The sequence below is a fragment of the Silurus meridionalis genome, chromosome 8, assembly GCF_014805685.1.
Source record: "Silurus meridionalis isolate SWU-2019-XX chromosome 8, ASM1480568v1, whole genome shotgun sequence".
Lineage (NCBI taxonomy): Eukaryota > Metazoa > Chordata > Actinopteri > Siluriformes > Siluridae > Silurus > Silurus meridionalis.
The window spans coordinates 15447273-15468465 of record NC_060891.1 but is presented as its reverse complement, the minus strand read 5'-3'; the positions used below and the strand labels follow the sequence as shown (position 1 = coordinate 15468465).

General features: G+C 38.4%; 1 protein-coding gene across 6 annotated transcripts in view; it reads left to right on the top strand.

Annotated features, from left to right (window-relative positions):
• The window catches only part of kif26ab (kinesin family member 26Ab), a 73297-nt gene that overhangs the window by 41189 nt on the left and 10915 nt on the right, over positions 1-21193 (top strand). For 4 of the 6 annotated variants that reach the window (XM_046855711.1, XM_046855713.1, XM_046855712.1 and 1 more), the window contains exons 5-8: positions 14201-14384; positions 16290-16499; positions 17700-17793; positions 19110-19372. In XM_046855711.1, coding sequence (XP_046711667.1) covers positions 14201-14384; positions 16290-16499; positions 17700-17793; positions 19110-19372 — 751 coding nt within the window. Of the gene's footprint in view, positions 1-10204; positions 10856-14200; positions 14385-16289; positions 16500-17699; positions 17794-19109; positions 19373-21193 lie in introns of those variants that run through there. The other 2 variants (XM_046855715.1, XM_046855716.1) reach the window with 2 other exon arrangements.

Here is a 21193-nt window from a genome sequence, read left to right as displayed (position 1 = left end):
GATCTCTAACGTGTGGCTGTCACTATTTTCTACAGAATCAAGGGTAAAAGAAAGCCGTTATAGGCACACAGCATTGTCTGTTCTGCACAGAGAACTGCTGGCATAGTGTAAAAACAATGTAATGTATTTATACCGTGCACTGCGAGAAATATGGTATTTATTTTTATTTTCGCTGTTCCTATAAGTTTAATATGCCATGCCATATAATTTCTTCTAGAAGCAGTTATCGTGCTTACAGTTCACCCTCGCCCATGCAATTAGATAGATGATTAACCGGATCTATGTTGCATGAGAGCAGATTAATTTTATTTCTTTTCAGGCTCTCATTGGCAGCTTTCGTTGCTGTATTTTTTGCTGCGGGTTCACACTACATTGCGGCAAAAATCAAACCTGCTTGAAGATATTGGAGAATTACTATTTACCCACAGACTAGAAGTAACACAGAACTGATTTAGAAATCAGGGCTAAAATTATGTACTGGGGATTTGGTTTAAGTGGAGGACATGGTTATAGTTTCATTTTTATTGTGGTTGCCCATCATTGGAATACTGAAGACCATCTCACATGTGTACTGTTTTGACCCTGTGCACCTTGGGGAAATGATATGGTTTAGTTAAGGAGAATAGGCTTACAGACCTAAATGAGATGAATGGTCACAGATTCAAGAACCATCCCTCTTGAATCGTTTTTCAATATAAACTGGAAGAGAGATAGAAGCAACCGAGGTCTCTGACAGCATACAGAGCTACATCACTACACACAAAAGATGCAGTGTCAGGAAGTCTAGCCATAGTCCCAAGAGGAAGAGGACCGGTCATTTGCAAGCCCTGCAGCCAGTGAAAATCTGCTGAATCATGACTGCGCTATTACAGCAATGCCCAGTATTCTCTTTTCCACACCATAAAATATAGAGAGAAGAAATGCTGTCAAATCAATCTTTCAGGAAGTTCCCCTGTGGCCTGATGCTGGCCTCCTGCTAGGAGAGGGACAACTGTGTTTGTAGGTTTTCAGGTGCTGAGAAGTTGTTCTCACAACTTGATCACCATTTTAGTTGTATGGAAATACATTGTCATCTGTGTTTATTAATCAACATCTCAGCAGAGATCTGGAGATCCACAAGGCTACAGTTGGTCTACAAAATATTTTCTTGTTTGAATTTATCCCTGATGCATTCACATTGCAATATATGGATAACTGATTCTAGAATAATTATGATCTAGTTCCTCAAGTGGTTGAGCTTTAAATCTCATTTCGATATTGCATGTTAATTGACACTTAATGATAATCAGGAGAAGACATTTCTATCTCAAATTAAAATGACCTTTATATATTGGGGCAATTATTCTCTTAGAGGGTTTTTACTTGCCTGGTTCGTAGAACAAATTTTAAGTGGAGAAAGGATATATTTTTTTCAATTCATGATTGCTTTTCAATGATATATTTTTTGTCTTCTACATTTCGAAGAAATCAAGGGTGGCAGTTTAATCCTTTTCTCCAGTGTATCTCAATTATTGTATAAATATTCTATGTTTGACTCATGCTGTAGTTGATTTCTCAACTCTGTGATAATATTACAGTTCAGTGTTCGTTATCCCTTGTTATTTCGTTATATTTGGTCATATTTTACTCGAAATGGCCAATAAAACATTTTTCAGTACCCTTTCTGACTCAAAAATTGCAATTCAAAAGAAACCTGAAATAGATAGATGTGAATGTACATCTGTTTGACTAATCAGTTTAAAGCAGCCGTGTGTCACTTCTAACAAATACATTCATTTGCAGTTTTCTGAAGGGACAAGCATTACAAAATATTAAGAACTATTTGAAAACCCAATAGGTCAACTCATTCCTTTTGACCTAGTTCAGTTCTGGGAGTATTTGGATCTAGGTATGTTTTAGTAAAAGACTAAAATGTCTCTTAAGCAATGAGGGACCGAGTAAGTTAATGTTGTATGCTTGTTTTTAAGATTTTTTTTATTCTACATGCAGATTGTCTGCAGCATAGTAGATTATAGGCTTTAATCGGTTTAAGAATTGGAGCACTAGAGCCTCCTTCAAATCCATTTATACTATACTAATCCCCATGACTCTCCCTTTGTCTCTGTCTCTCTTTTCACTTTAATTTTATTTCTTTCTCCAAATACTTGTTCCTGGATTTATATTCAAATTGCCTAATTACTCCAAATTACCTTATATAAAATGAAGTATATTCTTAAATCTTTAGTTTGCCACAATTGATTAATGAGTATCCATGTCCACTACCATATTATAATTGTGATTCTTATAGTTTCTGCAACCGATTTAAAAGGTGGTTAATTATCCTTTGTGCTTTGGACCATGTCTTTGAAAAATTGACATCACCCTATGAGACTTGGACAACATCCATCTTACTGCCAATGACAGTGTGATTTTTGCATAATAAGTACTATTGACAGCTTCATTGCTCTTGGGATGGTGCACTAAAAGGAAAATATGGATGATTCTTCTCCTTTGAGCTTTGGGTGAATTCTTTTTATGATGTTGCTTGACTCAAATATTTGTTTTTGTTGTGCTTCCTTGTTGCCTTGTATATTCTTCTTTAGCCTGTCCCCTCCACACCTGTCCTTTTCCTCAAGTATGTCCTTTCTGCTCCACCTTTCTCTCCACAGCCGTGCCATTTTAGCATTTACTTTGATTAATCACACACAAATGTTCCCAGCAGTCACTGGGGCTGAATGTTGTGATAGCCCTGAGAGTAAAAGAGTGCAAACAAATAAGCACAAGGTGTCCTCCATGTCAGACAGTGATTAATGAGGTGGAGATGAGGGTTTAAACCAGGAGTGCTGTTGTTTTCTCTTCTTTCGTCTTGCACATGCCTCTTTCTATCATCATCCAATTCTGTTTTTCTTCATTTCCTATGCTTTTTGGAAAACTGACCAGGTGGAGTGAAAATCTCCTCGAAGCACAGTAGTTTTGATTGTGCATGTCCTGCATTGAATTGTGAGACTCTTTCGTGCCAGCAACCACACGTGTTTGTACTGCAACCAAATTCCCCATTGTCACTAATCTGTGAGAGAAACCTGATGCTGAGGGCTCATTAGCTGCCATGCTGCTTGCAGTTGTGCACTGAAACAAGTAGGAGGAGAGATGAAAGTAGGCGATAATCTCCTTAAACAGGGAATGAAGAAAGGGTTGACTGGAAAGTGAGCAAAGTCTTAATGATCTGTCAGATTTTCATACGTTAGCATGCTCTTTCACACACCCTTCACATATGAAACCCATTATAGTCTCTATGGTGCTCATGAATAACAAGATAATCACAACACACTGGTGTCTTCATTCCTTGTCTTTTCTTGGCTTCAGGGTTTTAAGGAATAACGTTGCAACTCATTAAATAACAAAAACAGGCCGACTATGTTTTACGGCTAGTTCTCTGTCCTCCCTACTGTGTGTAAACCATAAGCTGCAGACCTGGGATTAGCTGCACATCCTGTGTGCTTGGGGATGCCATTGAGAGGGCAATTTAGGAAACTGCAAACAGAAGAGAATGCTCAGCCCCCCACTATTCCTACCTACTTCCTTTTTGGTACTAAAGACCTAGTCGTCTACTTTTGACTTGGCCTCTGGCATTGTTGGGAGATAGGAGGCTAGACATTGCGGTGTTTGGGTGTTGGGTAAAAATGTTCTTTGAGTTTAAGTGTTTTATTAGTGACACATCTAGCACAGGAAGTAAAGTTTGGCACCTACATGTGGGCAGTGAATGCTTTGCTAAATACAGACATAATTTATTGTTAAAAAGGTCATGTTTAGTTTTGTCAGGAAAAATGGTTTTGGCTTTATTAGTCTAGTGTGCTTTTGTAATAACAGTGAGACAGGTTAGTATACTTCATATCTTAGTTATGAACTCCAAAGCAAGTCTACCAAGCTATGAAAATGCTGAACCTCCTCTTTAATCAGGGTGGATTAAATTTTTTTTTTACATGTATTTTATTATTTGTTCCCTTTAGTATAAACACTTACTGAACACAAACTAGGGACTATTTTTTTTTTTTTTTTTTTTTACCTCCACTAACATACACACAGGTTTAAAAAGCTAAAAGTACATTTAAAATCCACTAAGGACTAGGGGATTTTCTCTCCCTGTTTCCATTTAATTAGAAAGTTTTCCATTTAGTCTCAAATAGCTTCATTTATTTTGAGATGGCTAGGGAGTCCTAGCCCAGACATACTGGGGGAATAAAGCCTGAGCTCAGCACTACCCAAGCCATAATCTTTCACTGTTGCACTCTTAGGTTCAAAATGATTTACCTTCACTCTGACAGCTGCTGATTGGCTCCCAGCCAAAGCTCAGAGCTTAGAGAGGATAGACTGATCACCCAAATGCTCCATTAAGGCAGGGTTGAGCTGGTCCTATTTCATTCTTCTCTTTTTCTGTCTTGTCTCATCATCCAAATTCAGTTCTTATTTTATTCTCCTCCCACTTCTAGTTGATTGTTAACCAAGATGGGGGAAATGTGAGCAGAGTACATGTTCCCTACCATGGTCCTGAAATACCAGTGCCTTTAGAGCAAAATTTAAGAATTTGCTCTTTTTCCAACACACCTGATTTAACTAATAAGCTTAATAACAACCCTTTATATGTGGTTTTAGGAGTGTCAGACAACAATAAAAAAAATGTGCAGGAGAGGGTTTCTCAGACAGGTGTTGGGAATGTGACACAGAGATTATTAAACCACTCTTCATATTTTGTGTTCCTGTTCCGATCTTAACTAAAAGAGGAAGCCACAATTATACGTTGTATGACACAATTAATAAAATATATACTTGGCTGGGATTTTCCTTTATTTTTCCTTTATTTCATCAGCATCTTTCTGTCCCATACACATTGCATGCTTCCTGTAAATTACTTTTGTTTTGACTACTGTTCAGGCTTCTTTGCTTCCATGAGAATGTGGACTTTGGTTTAAGGTGATGTGTATTTTGTTTTCATGACTGATTGCAACCCTTTATATGAAAGTGCAAATATAATTTATCTTTGTCCTACATGCCTTTAACCATGCTTTGAATTCCTGGTGCATAAACAACAGTTTGCATTCATATAAAATACGCTTGCTATCCAGTATCAGAAGAAATGAGTCCTACTAAAAATCAGTGGTTTTAATTGAAGGTGCACTGTCACATAAAAAGCTATACAATGTTAATATGCAAGGTCCTAAAATTTCACTATTAAGCTTGTGTATTCAACTCCTTGAACAAACTAACATAAAATTCCATGATCCTCAGCCCACAACCTCAGCACATTAAATTGTCAAGCTTATATTCTCCTAATAGACTGTAATCAATGGGACCTGTTTACAATCATACCACTTATTTAAATAACTTAGACTATACTGTTACTTCATGAAATCTTGCTTTTGAAGTTTTTGGTTTTAGGCCATTATTTTCTACTTTAGAATTGATCACAATAAATAATACAATAATTAAAAAAATCGAAATAATCTCTTTATGAGATTATTACATTTTCCTCCCCATTAAATGCAGTCAAACTGCCTTGTGCTACTTTCAATGGATGATCTCATAATCTATTATGATATTAGCCAGAGTGATCTGATTTTTGCCCGAATGAGCAAAGCATTATCTATTTAGCCAAAAGAAAACGTCAAAACAAATTCATATGAAAACACATGTTGATTTGTGTTGGGTTCAATACTGTGTTTTAATTTTTAAATTGTTGCAGAGGGTGGTTATAATTCTGGAAGGCATGCTATATTGTGTCTAAATCAACAAATCTCAAATTTGTATTAGCATCTCATTTTTGCAAACAAGGATTTTGCTGATTTAAATATCAATACAGTCCTTCTGTCACATAATCCACCTAACTTGTATTTTGATTTTAGGCTTTTTTATATTTTGTTTGCAGTTGGATTGAATCATGGGTGCAACACGTTCTCTCCACAAACAGGACTGTGGGTCTCTATTGTGCCCATATTTCACTTCAAATGTCATAACTTCCAGACACTTTCTAAATCTCTGCAATGCTGATCATTTTAATGTAAACAGAAGTATGCCAGTGAACTGTATCTAGCTTATATTATTTTTGAGAACCATGGTGACTACCAGTATATGGTTCCAAAGATAGTTCTGGAGTCCAGAATTCAGGTTGTTAAAGTTCATAATCCTTCAAACATTTGGTTGCCAGCCAGGTCGGAAATGCAGGGCAGCAGAATGTTTTTACTGATTCTTTTACTGGCTAACTACAGTATATTGATTATTCATACCTCACATAACACTGGAGATTCTACCTTCTGTACTGTACTAAAGTGATTAGTTTGAAATTAAATGTGTTACTAATGCATTCCTCAATGCTTTTAAGTAAAGTATGCTCCCAAATGATTAGCATAATCCAAAAATCACTAGATACTGTGTCTTCAGTTTTGTAGTTCTTGGCTTAAAATGGATGTAATGGATATAGATGAGTGGATGCAGCTGAGGCAGATGCTAAGCTCTGCACCTGACAGATTCCTCGAAGCTGAAGCCAAATTTCTCTTAGACTATGTGAGAGAAAGGGCTCATAATTCCATACATGACTGTTAATGCTAAAAGGGCTGAAACTGAGATGAGGAAAAGCAGTCACTGTTGAATGAAAAAGAGGCAAAAAGAAGATAAAAGAAAAAGATCAGAAAAGAAGAAAACTAAGAGAGGATTTGTGTTGAGAAGAAGTAATGAAGGACAGCATATCTGAAGTGTTTGAGCAGGAACACCGGGTGCCAAGAGCTATGTTGTGCAGGAGTCATGTGGAGAGCGACAGCCAAAACCATATGCAGTCTGGCTGATGTCATACGTCGTTCTTGCAATTTGCCCACACTCAGTAGGAGTATGTAACAGCAAATCCATGGTTCCTTCACAGTCTCCATTACACTCTGTGGTCCTGTTCATCACTTTGGTTAATGGGAAGGAAATACACCACATTCTGTTCTATCATCAAATGTTCAGAGGTTATTTAAAGAGTCTTTGTTTACTCCACTAATATCCCATGATTTTATATATATATATATACAGTTCATGACTGAGCATGCTTTAGGACAAAGCTAAAAGGATTTGTGTAATGCAGTGTATTCTTAGACTATTCTTAAGCATGGTGGCTTGATAGAGAATAGACACAAACATTTATTACTCACAATTGAATACTTTACTTTGGAATTAACCAACTAAGTGAAGTGAAATCCTTTTTTTGTGATGCATGAGTGTAGCTGCCTCCTAAACCTGTTTCAAAATCTCAGTTGAACCCAAACAGCTGGGCACAGCAGAATATGACATCATCCTTTAGTGCCCATTGTATGAAGTAATCCTTTTTTAAACAGTTGCTTTGTTACCATGATACCTAATGTGTTCGCATGGCAAGCATACTGTAGTGACAACAGAACAGAAAATTGAGACGGTCACTGCACACGTACCTGATGTCTCTACAAATGTTAAATGACTGTCAAAACTGAAATAACTGTTTATATTTTGGGATCTTGGCTGTTAGGTTACTGGTACTGTCTTAATGACATTATTAAATCTTCTTTCCCATTACCTGCAGCAATACTGCCCTGTGATATGTCCAGTGGGTGATATCATCAGGCTTGCACAAACTAAATCCAAATCTATACAAGCCCTGGGTCATGCTCCAGTGTTCAGCATTCAGGTTATAGAGCCACACATCAATAGTCAATCAATAATCAACTGATGTGTGGCTATACAATGCACGTGGCTGATTGATTCTATTTTATATTATATCTCATCATTTCTGTATTAGCATTTATAGCCTGTAGAATGTTGAGGAAAGAAGCTGGTTCTAGAATAGTAGATAACGTGTGGGCAGGCAGGGTGATCTGGGTAGTAAGAGCTTTGTTATCTACTCAGCAAAAAGAATAAACCCAACATACTAAAAAGCAAAATGTCAAGGATGGGGCCTACAGTGTACTGCAATTAGCTACAGGACCTATTAGACCCACACTGAGTAAGAGTGCCTTCCAAACAAGCTAAACGGTCTATACCCATGACTCCCTTGGCCCAGATGAATTCCTGTTGCAAATTTGGACAAAAACCAGAAAAGGAGTCTGGAAAGATTATAGACAACAGCCGACTTGGTTTGGGTCCTCACTAGAGTAGACAGATAAACAGAGTATGACAAAGACATCGATTCTCACACCACAATGCCAACGCCGCTCCTCCAATCACTTCCATCCTGTCATTAGTACAAGCTTAAAGTACCTTTTGTATCCCTTGACAGCAACATATTGCTTTGTCTTATCCAGCACTGTTTGTACATGCTGCTCACACGGGTGCTCTGAATTGCTTGTATAGCCCGAGAGAATGATGACTTCAGCTCCCCTGTCACAGTGAGCGATACACACGTTAGTATTTGTAACATTGCAGGATCGATTGTTACTAATGTTTCCTCGGCTCTGGTATAACAGGTATGCACCATTTATCCATTCAGCTTTTGCCTAAAATAAATGGTTCTATGAAATAAAATAAATTACAAAATTGTAAAGTTAAATTCTTTTTTGGCCTCAAGCTTTATTTTAGTGGTCATTAACACTGAAATGTAAACAAATTATTGACTAAAATTCATATTGTGGTCAATTTTCGGTTAATAGCAGCATATATGAGCATGTTTTTTCGCTGTCTTTCCTCTTTTATTTAGGTGTAGTAGAGTAGATATCCCTGATTTTTTACTTAATCTGAATTTGATCAACTCGATAACATTTCAGGCTTAATGTGAAATATGAAGCTATAACATCAGTAGTATGTTACGTTTTGCAAATAAATCCTTTTGTTTTCTCTGTGTTTATACACCACTGACCACTGACATTATATCTCAGTGTAACAGGTAGCAGATTGGATGATAAAATAGTTTTCTTTGAGTAGACTTTAATTTTTAATTTAGTATTTGAATAACATTGTAACCTGAAAAGTAGGCCAGACTTTAAAGGGTTATATAAGCATTCACACTGTATACTGTAATTCAAGTTATAGTTCTTTAATTAAATGTAATGTGTATATTTTTAGGGGTATGCTTTTTGTGAAACCTATATTGCATATCTATATTACATATTGTGTCAAATGTATTCAGGTATAGCAACACTAAATTTAAGGCATGAGCTAGGAAATGCATGTTTGACTTTTGACCATGCCTCTAGCATGACTGATCAGCATTCACACTATGTGTGCTCTGACTGTACTACCTGTGCTCTCTGGCAGGCAGTGAGAATACACCCTCTGGTGTGCATAATGTAGGCCAGTGGGTTACGAAAGCAGTGTGTAAAGCTGCTACATTGACTAAGACTCTTAATTCAGGCTACAGAGGGGAGACAGTATGCTTTTATACACCATGCTCTCTTAGTAAATTCACAGTCAAGGGAATATCGAGCTATCTATCTTTACGCACACATGGGTGTTCTGTTCATAAGCTATTCCTTGTCTTTCTCTTTTTAACTGAGGGCATTCATGTGGCATGCTCTTAATAGATGGCCAGTTACTATGTGCATTTATTCTTTCTCCAAATCGATCTGACGATCCACCTGACTGCAATGCACTATTCAGCGGGCGCGCATGGCAATGAATAGCATTATCTCAGCCGTCACGCTGATCACATCTTTGACAAAGCAAAGTCTGAGTGAAGCACAGTTTACATTTAAAATCTCTTCCTTTCTCTGCCTCTTTTGTTCTGTTTTTTTTTATCTTTACTTTCCTTATGCTCACACAGACTCATACATACATACATACATACATATATATATATATATATATATATATATATATATATATATATATATATATATATATATATATATATATATATATATATATATATATATATATATATATATATATATGTGTGTGTGTGTGTGTGTGTGTGTGTGTGTACTGTAAATCTGTTTGAAGTCTGGAACAGGAAAAAAAAGAGCTTCTTTACACATGAAGTATTCATGCAGCAAGGGGCATGTGTGTGTGTGTGTGTGTGTGTGTGTGCACGTGTACGTATGTGTGTGCGCGTGTGCATGTATGTGTGTGTGTTAAAAGTGAGTGAGTAAGGGAGAGAGGCGCACCCTAGCTCAACGTGAACTCCTTTTCTGGCTGTGGGGAGTAAAAGGGGCAGGGCTCTGTAAAGAATGAGAGAGAGGGAGGGAGCTCTGTATGTGTGTGTGTGTGTGTGTGTGTGTGTGTGTGTGCGTGCGTGCGCGCGCGTGTGTGTGTGTGAATGAGAATGCTGCACGGCTACTAACGTTTCTCTGGCAGCACGAGCCGGAGCTTGACTGCGAGATTTCATCCTCATTTCCCTCCTGGTGCATAGCGGAGAAGAACATGTGGGGAGGAGGGGGAGGTATGACAGAGGAAGTGTAGGATTAAATGAACTGACAGAGAGACAGACGAAAAAAAAAAGAAAGGTGCAAAAAGACATTGCACGGGTCACAGAAAAATGCAATGAATGACATGTAAGAAGAGGTAAAGAGAAGACAATCCAAACCTGCTGGAATGAATGGAAAGAAGAGTACTTGATTTGCAGCTGGATTTTTTGGTGCAGATTATGGGAAATGTACACTGAAGAGGAACTTTGTGCGTTCTTGGACCCCTCCCATTCCACTGATCTTTTTGCTGGAGCCTGACTTTATATTTTCAAGTGCAACTTTAAAACTCAAGCGGGATCTTTTTTAATAACAATAAACAATTATTAGAGATATAGACAAGTATTATTTTTCAAACTGCATGGCAAACCTAATGGCAAAGTGTGGATACGGAGATGTAGCCTGTACACTTTCCTTTGGTCTTTGGCTGCCTTTGGCAAAACAGAGTGCTTACTTTGTTAGATGATGGACTGGAAAGAAGTGTAAGTACTTTTCCTCACTTCTTGTGTATGTGCATGTGTGTGAGAGGCATGATAAATTTTTACTCCTTCACCCAATTCCCTTATTACTTTTCTGTTGACAAAAGTAAAACTAATTGAATTTATTGCATACCTACTACTAACTCATGTGGGCTTTTACAAACTACTCATTATGTCCTCACTCATTATTGAATATATGTTTTTTCTGAATGTGAAACTTTCGAACTTGTCAAGGCGTGTGATGGGTGAGGTTAAATTGTTTATTACACCGTGTGTGTGTGTGAAAATGTTTCAGTTTGTCTGCTTGTGAAGTTGAACAGGTGGACAAGCAATGGAAAGTGTAGGCACTTTGGCATGTTCTTTATGGCAGGCATCCATCTATGAGCAGAGCCAGGTTTTTGATTTCGAGGGGTGAGAGAGAGTAAAGAAAACAGAAATGGGAGAAAAAGAGCAATTGAGAAGGAGGAATGGTAGGTGGGATGTGCACATGTGATAAGCATTTTTCTTTCTTGTTAGTGTATGAATGAACAGAATGATTGTGTTAAACTTGTATGCGCCAATGAACAAAGCAAAATTCTGAACTAATGTTACATCATAAGATTGTAGGTTCTGGAGGTTAAACATGCTATGCACTTATACTAAATGATTTATAACCTTACAAGATCTCCATTTGTCACCCTTAATTTATTATCTCCACATGTATTATAATAATTTACAAAGCTTTTAGGCTTTTTAGTAAAAATGTAGAAGGTTGTTGATTCAAGTTGTACAAAACATTAACAGATAGAATAAAGTGGGTTCGGGTTTTGAAAACATTGCCTTTATCATGCATGTGTAGATGTGCTGTCACTGGATCACAATCAGAGACACGCTCTGCCTGTCTCGCGCCTATGAAGCTGCGTCTGTTTTTTCTCTTTTCTCTTTCACAGAGCTAACACTCCTTCCAGTTACACACAAACACTCGTGCACACACTCACACGCACGGGCCTCCCTTACTCATGGGCCTGCAGTTCCCTGGGGAGCAACTCCTCCTGTATTCCTCTTGGACGCTATAATTATTTCATCAGCCAGCGGTGTGTTCCCTGATTGTGCTCTTGGGCTGTCGCTGTGGACTGGAGAGAAAGAGGAGAGAAAGGAGGGGGGCAGAGCACAGAGGAATAAAGCGAGCATGACACTCATGGAAATATCGAGAGATGGTGCATAGAAGGGAGGGTGGACATGCAGTAGGCACACACACACACACACACACACACACACACACACACACACACACATATCCGTGTTCAAAGGCATGATAGACTGGACTAATGAGCAGTGGGCTTGCTGAGGAAAGAGGAGGTGGATGCACACACATGTACACACACCACCTGTCATACACACACTGTTCTAGTGAATGACATACACACTTGTTTACATGCTCTTTTGTCACTGACACTTTTCATCCATTTATTCATTTTTAATTTGTTCATTCATTCACTTTCAGAAGGCTACTTGTCAAATATATGAAAAACTGTTTTGAAGTATTTAATTGTTTTGTCTATAAAATCGATTTAGAAAAGAAACTCTGGTATATGTGGAATCCAGTCACTATAAACAGGACAACAGATCATCTAGCCATTTAGTAAAGGAAGCATGCCAAGTCCATATAGAGATTTGTCCATATAGAGAAAACTCAGATGTGTTCTGAGGTGTATATTGCTGTGTTTGGTTTACCACAGAATTCGACCTCAATATGTTCAAACACAATTGGGGGGAAACAGTGAACTGTTTATGTTGATACATCTATAGCAAATAGTTATATATACAGCTTAACTGATTTAAAGGCATCAATATTAAGTCTCGATACTGAGTAGCCATGTTGATTTGATTTCACTTGCTGAAGCCTGGGTTGAGGAGACCACACAGAATTTATAAGTAGCAATTTGTTCTGGTTTTTAATAGGTCAGAAATTCTAAGTTTTATTCAAGTGCAGCATTTACCTAGGAAGGAGTGGAGAGATGGTCATGTTCTTCTCTGCCTCACTGGGGATTTTCTTAGGGCACCTTAGTTTCCTTACATCCCCTCCAAAGCCATGCCAGGAGGTGTACTGACTTGGGGCACTAATCTGCTCCAAGTAAGAATGTGTATAGGCACAGATTCCCTTAGGGTGTATTCTCCCAACTTGTCAGCTCTGGATTAAGCTGTACTAGAATTGAGATATGGCTAAGCGGCTGACTCCATTAATAAAAAACTTTCTTTCTGTCACTACAATTTTACTGACATTGCATCTTCATTGATTTTTTATTAGTTTCTCTATATTTTAGGAATGCCTTAGAGTTACAGAACCATATGTCTTGAGATTTGTAAATGAATAACAAGCTCAGACTTTAAGGGAATCAAATATTACAGTAGGAATTGGGACATTAACTTTGTAGTAGTAGTTATCTCTGTCTCATTGGTGTGCTGCTTGCTCACAATGTGTGGTACAGAGTAATTCCCCCCTCAGCACTACAGTATTCAGCATGAGACAGATGCTGTCTGTCAGCTTCTTTCCTCCACAACCTACAGTTCAGTGCATGTAAGGCTCCTTCTAATTAGCATTACCTGCAGAGCCTTAGCATCTTTTGCAAGTTCTTCTAGTACCTCTTTCCTGTTTGGTTGTAGTCTTGCTGTTTTTTACTTTGTACTGTTTCTTTAGTTTTCCATTTGTAATGTCTCATTCATCAGATATTAATGAGACTTCATTCATTAGGCTTTAGAGTTAAAGTTATTAATATGTACCACAAACACTTAGCTGCCATTTGACTGAAATCCTTATCATATGTCTACTTGAAATGTTAAGACTGTATCTACTGTGAATGTGATTAATGTCCTTATTATGGCTGGATTACTGTGGAGTCAGAGCCAGCAAATGGTTAATGTCAAGGCTAATGGTGGAACTGACCCTATTAGCTCCAGTTTCACATTTCCTTCTGAAAAAGAGGAGGGCATTTTGGGGTGATGGGGTATAATATGGCTATTTAGTTATTTGTAGGAAAAGGAGGTGGCATCCTGCAGAGAGGGAACGAGTAAGTATAAGCTAGCAAGTCTGCTGTGTGTTTACTTTCACTTTGAGATGGGGCTTTTGACCTTTCACTTCAGTAAATGCCAAGCTATACCGTAAAATCAATCAGCAAAAGAGCAGATTGATTTTTATTTCACCTTCCCAACTTGAATGAGAGGCAATATTTAAAGGCTTTTTTCGGAAAACAGTCTTCCCTGTGGTGTGCAAGAACTTTTGGTTGATTGGTTGCAGCGATTTTCTTTAAAACAGCTTCAGACTTCAGTTAGAGCTTTGCTTGTACTGAATTGCAGGGTGTTTTTTTTCAGGGCTGCACAGAAGCTGAACCTCTCGTCCAAGCGGAAAAAGAACCAGCCACCTATGCTGCAGCCACCGGAGCCCTCTATTTACCCCACCAACTTCAGCAGCATCCTCCAGCTGTCCCCTCCACCCGCCCCACCATGCCTGCTCAGGGCCAGTTCAAAGGCCAAGGAGAACCCTGGCATGGGCAAGGTCAGAAAGATAAACATGCACACACACACACACACACACACACACACACACACACACACACACACACACACACACACAGAAACTATCAATGTGCTTACAAATGCATTCTTTGACAGTGAATAAAGAGTGCTTTTGGTTCTAACCTGGCCAGAGAAATGCAAGGCCATACATCTCTTTGTTCAGTGGGGAACACACTGGCTGGCATGATACACACACCCACACACAAACACACGCACACTCACACACACACTGTGGGGTGTCTGTACACAGCTGCAGTTGTTTGTATCATGTAGACTACTTCCCAGACAGGCTTGGGGCAGTGTAGGCTAATATAGTGGTATAAATCCCATGGAATGTCATGAATCTGCTTCCTTTGCCTCTTAAGCAATTTTCCTGCTTTGTTCAGAGTATAAGGGGGCATTAAAAGGTGTTGGTAAACTATTTTTCCTCTCATTATCTACTTGGCTATTTGAACACATCTATGTATCAAATTATTTTAAGTAAGCATTGGATTTTCCAACAGAAAATGCCACAAGTTGTTTCACAGAGCTATAATGAAATAAAGTAAGTAAGTACGAATTCTAGAAAAATATGTAGTCTAGCAAAACAGTGTAGTTGGAATCTCTAAATAGGAGCAAAGCAAGCAGCAGCAACTATTTCCTTTGTACCCCCTCTGTCTATTATTGTTCAGCTGCATAGTACCATATTTATAGAGATCGAGAAGATTTGTACCAGATTACATACCACCTGCTCTGTGAGATGATTGTAACACATGTTGCCAAAAGATTAAGCCCATTCAGATGATTGCTAACTGCCCATTGAAAATGGACTCATTGAAACCCAGCTTCATTAACGAGCTGCCGCTCCCTGTTACCAAAACCTACATCTGCTGCCGCCTGAAAAAAATCGTGTCGGAATAAAGTTTGTGCAAACTCAACTTTTTATGGGTTTCTTCACAATAAATTATACCTAAAACACACTTTAATACCTGAAAAAATTATGAAAGTGGCAAATTATATGTTCCTAAACCCAATTACAGTATCAGCACAGGATCAGAAAGGATCAGAAAGTGTGCATGTCCTTGCTTCTCGACCAATGCAAATATAGTGGAGGCTGTTGACTTAGCCTGACTTTTTTTGTCAGTCATTTATGGAAACCTGTTTCCAATGTCACGGCCAGAGTAATTTCCTTCACCATGTGCACATGTCCATCAGCAGTAATCGGCCCCTGCGGAGCAGCAGAAGCGAGGGAGAGCTTAGCCATGGCTGGTGCTGTGGCATAGACATTCCTTCATTTACTGGCATGGCAGTAGAATAAAGCAAAGCTGACATTGTTCTACTGGACCAAAAGCTGGTCTGGAGCTGTAAATAAACACTAACCACAGGTCCACAAGGAAGTGGTATGGCTTTGTGCAGCTCAGATCGGAATGCTGTAGAAGCTCCAGGGGGAATGCGCTATACTGTACTTGTGTTTGTATGGCCCCTGAGTGATGTCTGCAGTGCCAGCTTCTCACTGATGTGTTGTGAGGATTAATTGGAGCAGTTCTGCAGCTGCTGGGTCCTTCTTGGCTCTATGTTTTTGGGTTTGACACTGTTAAATGTATTTGAAGAGTTTTTCAGTTTCAGTTTTTCTGTTCCTTACAGCTTTTATAACTAAAACACAAGATTTTTTTTTGTCATCAGATAATTTAGCTACTCTATAAGGAAATCTGTCAATTCTATACAATCTTTAAAATGTAGCATTCTACAAAACCTATAATCTTAAAAAAAGAAACTAAAACATTAGTTTAAACAGTTTTATATATGTTGTATTTATTTTCGAGAAAAAAATCCTGCACGACCATTTTTACCACAGTACTTTTTACATTTCTTTTTTCTTTTCTGTTTTTTTTTCTTTCTTGAGTAGGTGAAGGTTATGGTGCGGATCTGTCCATCTGTTGGAGTGCAGGACTCTTCAGAGTCTATGTCTTTCCTTAAGGTGGACCAGCGGAAGAAACAGTTGACTCTATATGAGCCTTCGCTTCTAACTCAGCCCAGCTCGGGGCATCGACATACAGCTCTAGCTGTTCCAAAGATGTTTGCTTTCGATTCTGTCTTCACCCAAGATGCCTCACAGGTAGAAATGCCACTGAAACTGTGAATTGCTGTTGCTTTTGTTTTGATACTGCTGTCTTTTTCTTTTATTGGATCCTAGGTTGTATTTTAGTGCATTTGTTTGTAGAAGACATTTCCTCAAGGGCAGTAGGACATCTGCACAACACAAATACAAACACCCCCTCCTCCCACATACATATTCTGGACAGGGCTTGAGGCTTAATGCAAAAATGGCCATCCTACTTAAGCATCATTCTTCACAGTATGGGCACAGCAGCTGTTTCTTTCAAGTGTGGAAAATGATTAGAATTCCAGCCACATATATTCAGCAAACATTTTCGGTTTGTCACCCGGACTCCAGAGCTGGGAGGGCATCCAAATTAAGACCAGAGTGCCTTCCAAACGACCACACAAATAACCATGAGGAGACACTTAAGAGACATTCACAGTCCTTGAGAGTGATTAAGTGAAAACAATTTAGTTGACGTTTTGTGGCAACTGAGCTTGAGTTGTTAATGTCTGTGCTGAAAGAACTCAGCATTTAAATCCATTTTATAGTGGCTCTTTACACAAACAATTAATTTGTATCTTTAGTACATGCTTGATTTGAAGTGTTTGTCTGATTAAAATATTCATTGTGGTGTTTAAAACAAGTAGATAAGCATGAGCATGATGGCAAATCTACTAAATAATTGTATGTTTTAGTGGCTGAAGTGACACATTATTCTACACAGTGGCCTGATAAAAAAAAGGTGCTGTTTCTCAGCCCACAGTCAGATCGCCTGTTTGTCCTTGCATGTTCTTTTTCTATGTGTGATGTATGGAAGGAGATTGCTGCAGTAGCAAACTGTCCCTGTGGACTGAGGCTAGTGGAACAGATTGCAGTGACAGCACTGAAGACTGCAGCAGTGTAAACCTCCCCATGCTTGATGAATCCATGATGAGCTGCTTCTCGGTTGATTTGATGTTGCACTGTATTCTTTTTGCTAATGATGAATTAAGTGGATATCTGTATGCAGCAGAAACCTCTGCCATTCAGACTGACCAGTGGGCAGAATTGTTACTACATACTTCATGGTGTTTAGCGATGAAACTGCAGCAATGTTTTATAATAATAATAATACATTTTATTTATAGGCGCCTTCCTCAACACTCAAGGACACTATATTGTCATGTACAGTGGCTGACTGTTCATATCTTTGTCTTTTTTGGATGTCTGCAGGCTGAAGTGTGCTCAGGGACCGTGGCTGAAATTATTCAATCAGTGGTGAATGGAGCAGATGGATGCATCTTTAGCTTTGGCCATGTTAGACTTGGTAAGAATTTCCTGTCCAGTATTCTGCATTAGGATTACATGTAATTACATCGCATTACATTTTACTAATGACCTGCAGGACAGGTATCAACCATGTGTCTTATTGTCCAGGCCTATGGTTAATAGTGTTAAAAAAACTTAGCCACTAAATTAATTTGCACTTTTCATTTCTTTAAAAGCCTTTACCGATACACTCAGGTTGATTAAGTGTGTGTACATGTCTGTGTGTGTGTACATGTCTGTGTGTGTACATGTCTATGTGTGTGTGTGTGTGTGTGTGTGTGTGTGTGTGTGTGTGTGTGTGTGTGTGTCACTGTGTGATTATTATGAGCAGAAAGGTGCGGTAGTAGTTATACAAATACTTTGTTTGGGAAAGTTGAACTCAAGTGGCTTACAAGCATTATGTGCAAATAATCTAACGTCACGGTTTTTATACCAACAACTAATTCAGATTCACAACCCACCTCAAGTACAAGTACCAAGTAGACAGAAGAAGTAATTAACAAGGCCTTGTTTAAAAGAAGTTTCGACATTAATGTAAGGTGACTGGATTAGAAGATAAGGAATATTGTATTTAGAATATTTAGTTCTTTAACAGTGCAAATTTAGCGGCAAGTTGCTATGGTATAGACTACTACTCATAAATATATTCTCATGTGTTTTATATATTATTTTAATTGTGCAGTGTTGATAAACACTACATAGTACATGCAGCATATATATATATATATATATATATATATATATATATATATATATATATATATATATAATTTTTGTTATATATAAAGTTTATTGTTATTATATAAAGTTATATAATGTTTTGTTAATTAGGTGGAGACACATTTGTCAGTCAAGTATTTTAAATGGTAACATTCTTTTGTATGCTGAAGCATATTGCCAAAAGGGCAGTTTCGACATGTTTTATTACTTTTTGTTTACTATCCCACGCTTTTATTTGATTGACAGCTAGCAAATATCTCAAACTTTAAAGAGAACTCTTAGATATTGCGATGAACCGCAGCCTAGGCTTTATTATCAGTGTCTTGTCAGGTTTTGCAACATTTTTTGTTCACAGTACATAAGCTTAACATACTGTTGTGTAGTGAAGAAAAGACTCTTACAGCATGACATCTTACCTATAATTCCCTTGTTCCCTCTATTTTGGCTGGCAAATGCATTTGAGTAAACATATAGTAACTGATATCATCAGTAGAAAAGGCTCTTTTAAAATTCCAGAGCTCTGAATCCACCAGTATGCAGAGCAGTTTTCAGTACTCTGCCAGAATTAACAGCTTGCTCTCTCCCCCTCATCAGGCAAGACGTACACCATGATTGGCAAAGACAGCTCTTCTCAGAGCCTTGGCATTGCGCCCTGTGCCATCTCCTGGCTCTTCAAGCTCATCAGTGAGCGCAGGGAGAAAACTGGCACTCGCTTTTCTGTACGTGTCTCGGCTGTGGAGATCTACGGCAAAGACGAAGGTCTGCAGGATCTGCTCTCGGATGTCTCAACAGGCAGCCTGCAGGATGGCCAGTCGCCAGGGGTCTACCTGCGTGAGGATCCCATCTGTGGCACACAGGTTAGGACTAGAGCTTTATTGTTATTATTTATTTTGTTTCCTTTTAAAAACACAATTTTTATATTGTTTTTCTCTGAAAATATTTGGTTTGCCTTTTGTGCATTTAATGAGTTACATTCTCACTATACCTCATTTAAGTAGCCTTTTTTTGTGTAAAGTCATGAAGCGCTTAACTAACAGGCAGCTGTTTCACCCCTCCTTATCAAGGGGTGTTACTGATGTGAGTTTCTCCCTTCCCCCACCAGGCTCCTCATTGGAGGAGGGTAAATGCTAGTGGGGTATTTGGCGTTTGGAGACATGGGGTAGCAGGTAGTTGAAAGCACTGCCAGGTGTTGCCATCAGATGTTGATTTTTGGGGTCCATATGAGGCCAGCTCTTCAAAGGCTGTCAGTAGGCTTGTGAAGTTGAGGAGGCTCCACCCAGCTTTCTTTAGAGTGTTTTCCCTTCTCCTCAGCACCCTGCTAACTCGGATAGTCACTGCTTATTCTAAGCTTGAGTTTATCTGTCTGATCAGCTATCTGTAATACTGATTAATTTGACTGCTTTAGGGCCATATCAAGGCTTTAGTGGATCTGAAGCCTGTTCGCAAGAACACATTGCACAAACCGAGAATTAATACAGATACATTACAGATCAATATTACTACCATATTTTTCGGACTATAAGCCACTACTTTTTCCCAACGCTTTGAACCCCGCGGCTTAAACAACGAAGCGGCTTATTTATGAATTTTTCCTAAGTTTTTCCTGGTTTTACAAACTTCAAGCCAAAAAACTGAGCGACATAACACTAGACCAATTAAATTTCCGAATGGACGCACCTCACCAGTGTTCTGAGCTGCACAGCATCGGGAGAAAAACTTTTTTAAATGCACGACGACGCCAAAAGATAAACTCTAGAGAGAAATTGTTGTGAAAGGAAGGAGGAAGACAGTGAACAATGACTTACTTGGTCGGCTACTGTTTAGATACAAGCCATTGTAACGCGTTGAGTCTGGGTGAAGGGAGAGCTCGCTAAAACTCCAGTTGCAACAGAAATCATATAAGCACAGACAGGTTTCCAAAACTCGTGCTTTTTTATTTTTCTTGGCAACAGCGTTACGGGTTGGTCAAAGAAACTTAGAAATGAGCGTCAGAAAATAATAAGGACATAATATTATATATCACCGTAATACCAGAAAAAAATGCAGTGGCAGGCTATTCTCAAAATACCGCTATGCTCCTAAAGGAAGCGCAATATATTTCACCCGTTACACCGTGTGTAACGTGTCTTTCGTTAAAGCCTGTGTAAAGTACATTAGTGTAGACACCTGAGGCTTATAGACAGGTACATAATGCATATTTATGTTAAAAATAAAAATATTTGTAAAATCTTTTCAGCGGCTTATATATGGGTGCGCTTTATAGTCCGGAAATTACAGTACCTATTTTTGTGATGTTACAGCTACATGGTTATTTTAAAAACAACCCAAAATTTTCTCCATTTTAGCAGTTCTTAGCTACATTTTATAGATCTTTTTTGAGAGCTCATAACAAGTTTTTAGCCTTCTGCTTCATCTCTCATCTGGTATAGCCTTTTAAGGATCTTGACCTTTTCGTCCTAATAAGAATCGAATTATCTTGACATTGTACCCACTGCTCTTTTATTGCTAGATCACTCTGTCCCTAATCCTTTCCCAAATCTAACAGGCTACCTGTGTGAAGTGGCTCAAATAGCTTTCTCTATTTCACCTTTATAACTTCTCTTTTTGTCTCTTTCAAACCATTACAAAGAACTGAACATTTTGCCATGATTATCCCTGCTTTTATTCAGAGTTACCAA